We start from the raw sequence: 6,330 nt of genomic DNA on the forward strand, positions 1-6,330 counted from the left end.
AGCCCACTGAAAACTAGCTACATCAATTTCTCGTTCATCCTTGTTAACAGTCTTCCTCCCTTCGATGTAGATGCAACTGATAAGAAAGAGAAGAAGAAGAAGAAAAGAAGAAAGCTCTGAAATTATTAAGCATATGCAGTGTTGAACAGAGGAATCCATGAACAGTTCTGAAATTATTAAGCATATGCAGCGTTGAACAGAGGAATCCATGAACAGTTCTGATATTATAAAGCATATGCAATGCTGAACAGAGGAATCCATGAACATGTTTGCTAGGGTGGTCTATGGTCGATTTACATGAATCTGAGGTGAAAGCCCTAGCCCTCAAAAGATGACATTTGGTGATGGCAACTCGTTTGGGCATGGGAGTTGAAACACAAGGAAAAAATGAGTAACCATTTGCATTGACAGCAAAGCCACAAGCTCTCACTTGTAGATAAATTTACAGAATGCTTTATGATCAATGCAAGAAGCAAAGAGAAGTAATCAGCTAGGAGTTCTAACATGGTTTGCATCTATCAGAGTACTTCATAATGTAGGAGTTCTCACATGTTTAAATCTATCAGATACTTTAATGATGCATCTGGAGAGCCCACCTGCCAATCATGTCTCTCACAAATTGATCCAGATGCTCCCTTGAGCTCCCACCCTCTGCCACAGCCTTCCTTGCCTTGTCCTTTAACTCCATGGCTCTTCTTCTTGCCTCTTTCCCCTCCTCACCTACCATCAATCTCCTCACACCCCTCTCTACTGCTTCCTTGGTTATCAGACTTCCCTTTCCTCTTTCGAGTGTTAACCCATTCTTCCAAACTTTTGCAATGTGCCTCATGTTCGAGGTCTGCTCAGAACCCCGGGGGCACCCCAGCAATGGCACGCCCATCCACATTCCCTCCATTGTAGAGTTCCATCCACAATGGGTCATGAATCCTCCTACAGCTGGATGTGCTAAAACAGCCTTCTGAGGTGCCCAACTGGTCACAATGCCTCTACTCACTATTCTCGAAGCATATCCATCAGGTAAAACATCCTCAAGGCTATATTCCAAGTGTGAAGCCGGCCGCAGCACCAATATAAATGGCTGTTCACTGGCTTCCAGCCCCAATGCCAGTTCTTGAATTTCACTTAGAGATAAAGTAGCACAGCTTCCAAAGGAGACATAAATCACTGAAGACAGCTCCTGCCTGTCTAGCCATCCCAAGCACTTCTTATCCTCAGGCAACAGGCTGGCTGTACTAGGTTCCTTGTTTTCTTCACCGGGATTATCAAATGCATATAAAGGACCAACTGGGTGGACCGGTAGCCCTAACACATCCTGGATTACCTTCAAAACATGCCCTTCTATGTCATCAAAAGTGTGAATGAAGACTCGGTCAGCTGCAGGTACCTGCAGAAAACACTCCTGCATGAACTGGATCCATGGATGTGCAAGGTCTTTGGTAAGGATCTGTTTGGTGAGTTCTGCAAGGGGGAATGGAGGAATTCCAGGTATGACATCCACTTTGGTGTGCTCCAAATGTGCTTCTATATCTGGCAGATCTGAAGAAACATGTCTTAAAGTGAATATGTTGCAAGAGAACTGCGGCAACATTACTGGAAGAAACTGAACTCTAGATGCACAATCTTTCAAAGTTCCTTATACACATCTGCATTCTGAAGAGATTATCATATGCTGTGATAGGTGTCGATACTTCTTAGACTAACCATAATATTGTTGTGACAAGGGAATGCAATAGTTAACCCAACCTATGAAGGAATCCTCTCTTGTGTATCAAGTACCTCACAGTGCATGAGCCACCTATGCCGCTGCTTATATATTCTTGTTAGAGCAGTTAGTATCACACGGATCGACCCAAAAGATGACCAAAGCTCACAAACCACCCAGACACAGAGTCTTGTTGCAGTATCAAAGTGTCCAAGAATCTGGCCGAGTTGATTGGTTGTATCAGAAGGATGAGTGAATGTTTCGAACTTAATGCAAAAGGATGAGCTGCTTGCAAGCCTGTTTGAATTGGCATGCAGCTAGGATGGGGTGCTGCCTGAATAAGGGAAAGGAACCCCTCTTTCCCACATTGGAAAATGCTAAAAACTTCTTATCATGATAACAGGGGCAATGCAGTACCTGGCAATGGGAGGAAGCCATGAGAGATGAGGATAGGCAAGTGGAGGCAGGAGCAGAAGCAGGCGGCAGTAGAGGTCCAGAAGTCGACGCGAGGGATGCCGAAGCGGTCGGCGGCGGCCTGCGTGCCGAGAAGGAGCGTGTCTGAGATGAGGCAGGTGACAGGGCGGCGTTGCTCCTTGAGCCTGGACAGCAGGGAGGGCAGGGCGTCGGCCATGACGCGCAGGGAGGCGAAATACTCTTGCATTGTGAGGTCCCGCTCCATGATGATGTTCTCTGATGAATATATTGGCGGGGTAATATAAATTCCATCTGGTGCAGGTACAAGCCCGTCTGGGAGCACCTCGATGCGCAAGCAGCTGCCATGGCTGCCTGTACTGCATGATTCATCGATGAAGCTGCTGCCATGGCCGGTGACTGTGTGTGACCCATCGATGATGCTGCCTGTGGGCTGTTCTTTGATGATGCTGTTCGGGCGGTGCTGGCAGAGGCGTGCAAAGTTCCTCGCTGAGTGGACGATGGTGACCGTCATCATTGTTTTGCTCAATATATGATCAGTGTTGTTAATGCCATTGCCAGAGCCGTCATGGGTATTATCATGATCAAGATCAGTATCATGAGCTCTGGTGAGCAGAGAAGAAGCGGAATTACAGGAGAGAAGATACCTTGCGAAGTTCATCATGCCATTGATGTGCCCTTGCGTTGGGCCTGGGAAGATCAGAATGTGAGTTGCCATCTCTCTCTCTCTCTCTCTCTCTCTCGCTCGCTCGCTTTGTGCGTTGTAAGGTATCGTAAGGTGACCGGGCTGATAACCCATGCCTTACCTTGCATCACAAGGCAACTCTTGTAACCATGTCCTTACCTTGCACCACAAGGAAACTCCTCTCGCCACCTTCTTGAGGACCCTTTTCAATGACTCTTTATGGGGGCTTATAGATGAATAAAAAGCTTACAAGGAAAGAAAACTAGGTAGATTAGCCACTACCCATGCTTGAGGTTATCAATAGTCATTTTGCTTCTTGTGGTGTCTCTTTTCATTCAACAACACTCATATGTAGGTTCTCTCTTGGCATACCAACATTTCCATGCAAAATGTGATTCCTTAATTTGTAGCCAAACCAAAGAAAAATGACATTTCAAATTCAATAAAGGGAAACTCCTCACAATGGCAATGTTCCCTCTTAATATACCTGTAAACCAAGAGGAAAAGATGCTAGAAGATTCATGAAAGCCAATAAACAAGCATACCATGCATTGCATTAAACTAGGGTAAAGAGCCTAGAAAGAGGCACACTCAAATAGGATACATATGCACCCCCAAAGTTGTTGAAGTTGCTCCCAATGTTGCATTAGTTTTTACTAGTCTTATGCATACTTCAGCAAGCTAGTTTGCTAATGTGACAACTTTGTCATGGCTCCAAGGATTGAATGGTGTTGCCATAATACTAGTCTAGTCATGACTTTGGCATTAACCTATGGAGGTTACAAGAACCCTCAATGTTTTTTTCCCAAAAAAAATGGTTAATTAAAAAAATCCACATGAAAGATATTACAAGGAGATGATTTAAAAAAAAACTCAAAATAAAAAACACATATCCACCACATCCATATAGGAAAAAAGTAGTCATGCATAGCATTGGCATGCTTACCCAACATCATTAATGTATAGTTGAGTAGTCATTCAAATAGCTCTTCATGAATAGCACTATTTGAACCCCCTAAGATATATGGACCTAGTTGCTTGAGTAGTCTCTGAGTCTATCTTGTAACAAAACATTGTTGATAGTTGGTAGAGATGAACGACACGAAACTTTATAGCCATTTACCTACACAAGAAGATATTGAGTCACAAAAAACAAAGCTCATAATTTGCCTCATACTAATTGTACAAGGAAATATTACCTCCAATATGAGCCATTTAGTGTACAAACTCCTCTTATGGAACCACAAAAAAACCATATACCATATCTAATAGTTCTTCTTGAATGGTAGCACTCTTGACACAAGGAGGAAATTCTAGGATGAGCATCCACTCGTCCAAAAAAGGCCAAGAAATTATCTTCATGAGGGGGTATCCATACATAATCACAGTCAAAATCACAGGTGCAAGAGCCAAGATGAGATGCAAGGTCATGAGCTTAGAGCAAGAGATCATATAAGAGAATTTGTTTTTTAGACTTGTTCACTGTAGGATATGATATAGATTATGCCACCAAGGAGACTCTAAGGGATTACAATGTGAGCAAGAGTTTGTATTACAATAAATAATTTATAAGGAGAACATGTTTTATACAAATCTCAAAAGAGACACTTTCCACACATATTTTTTGGACCCATATTCTAGACACACAATAGAGAACGTGAACTTGGCACTATAACACAATCAGAGCAGAGATACAAAGGCATGATATGCACTAGTGTGTGCGTTTAATTTTCGTAACATTTCATGTATAATCATGTGAGGATACCTTTGGTCAAAATGAGTGTATGCATGCAAATTCTAATGCACTTTTTAATGATTATTTTTTCAACCATATAAACACCAATTGTGATGTGCACTTGATTTTAAAATAATGTGCCCACTCTTTCATCTTTACTTTTGAATGAAAAGATATAAGCTATAAAAAAACGTTCACATAAACACACACACACACACACACACACACACACACACACACACACACACACACACACACACACACACACACACACACACACACACACACACACACACACACACACACACACACACACACACACACACAACTTTGAAGAGGAGTTCTAGTGAAGAGGAAATGTACTTTCCCGATTCAAGCTTATAAAGTAAACTCTTTGTTTACTATTGTGAATCTTTTTCTTTACTTAGTCTATGAATGTGCATGATGCCATGATCATGAGGGTCTATAATAGGTTCATGCAAAGAAACAACATCGTTTCCCATCTTTGTTAATGTGGATATTTTCACTAGTGTCAATAGGTCTATCAACGGTTCCTCTCCTAAAGATAATATCATGTAATAAAATGTAACTTTAAATGTGATTTCTAGGAATTGGTTTATTTAGCATATACATTGTGTTTTCACTCAATGATATTTGATGTTTGAATAAACATGTCGCAATGCCATGCCTCAAATTGATGAGGTGTTTAACACACAAACTATAGTAGAACTGTAGCAAGTATGTTTGATTTTTAAAATATTTTTAATTGAAATTATTAATTATTATTTTTAAATTTTTTTATTAATCTCTTATGCATGTAGGGTGTAGCATTTGTCTATTTAGTTCTTAAAGAAAAGGCCAAAGGACATCATCATCAAGTAATCAAAGGTTCTACTATCTATATTTAGTTTGATGTTTAATTTAGGGTAAGTTACTTATGAATATTTGTATGCATCATGTGGGTTGTGGGTTCAAAATAATGTATTTTTAAAATACCATTTATATATATATATTTACATACAGAAGGGTGTAATATAAATGGGTTATTTATATATTGAATAGAAAAAGGTTATGTTTTATTCAAGAAAAATTCACAGATAAGGATATTTATAAATAGACATTGAATGCATGTGATGTAGAGGATATATATGTAGTAACTTCCCCGAGTGTTTAATTTAGGTTTTTCATTCTCATAGTTTATTAGAACAATAGTTTAGCATATGCTCAAATACAACTAAGTCCTCTATAAGTCCAAAGAGGAGAGCTACCAAAGATTATGAATGATACTTGACTTAGAAGAAAATAGGACTTTACTTCAGCTATGCCCATGCCTTTTTAAACTAGTATCCATGTCCATGGTTTAGGGGAAAATTTGGGTTGATTGAAGCTCATGTAAGAAGGAAGCTACTATGATGTGATTTAGAGATTATGTATGTTAAATCTCATTGTTGTATGTGTCGTGCTATTCTATGAATCCTATTCTATTGTGTTATGCTACATTTGCATATAGAAACATGTATATGTGTAGGCTATGCATGTGCATTTACGTATATATGTACCTTTAAATATATGTATCCAAATTAGCTAGCATGAGGAGTATCAAAGGCCTCTTTTGAGGAGGCTATAGAATCATTATCATAAACTTTAATAATCTTAAAAGGTCCTAGCTAGCAAATTTTAAGCTTTTCAAGGAATTTGTAATAGCAACCATCGTAAAGTAAAACCAAATCATTCTCTTTAAACTCTTGTAGATTGATATTCTAATCATGCCAAGTT

General features: G+C 39.8%; 1 protein-coding gene across 1 annotated transcript; it reads right to left on the bottom strand.

Moving 5' to 3' along the window:
* Nucleotides 1-247: 247 nt before the first annotated feature.
* On the bottom strand, nucleotides 248-2,907 carry LOC148012365 (UDP-glycosyltransferase 76E4-like). Its single transcript, XM_087669023.1, has 2 exons — nucleotides 2,120-2,907; nucleotides 248-1,536 (listed from the first exon to the last, which is right to left on the bottom strand). The coding sequence occupies exons 1-2, from the start codon at nucleotides 2,850-2,852 to the stop codon at nucleotides 572-574; spliced, it is 1,698 nt and encodes a 565-aa protein (XP_087525149.1). The 5' UTR covers nucleotides 2,853-2,907; the 3' UTR covers nucleotides 248-571.
* Nucleotides 2,908-6,330: the final 3,423 nt, after the last annotated feature.

Source organism: Lygodium microphyllum, chromosome 27 (assembly GCF_053477565.2).
Source record: "Lygodium microphyllum isolate KBCC chromosome 27, Lygodium_microphyllum_v1.1.10, whole genome shotgun sequence".
Lineage (NCBI taxonomy): Eukaryota > Viridiplantae > Streptophyta > Polypodiopsida > Schizaeales > Lygodiaceae > Lygodium > Lygodium microphyllum.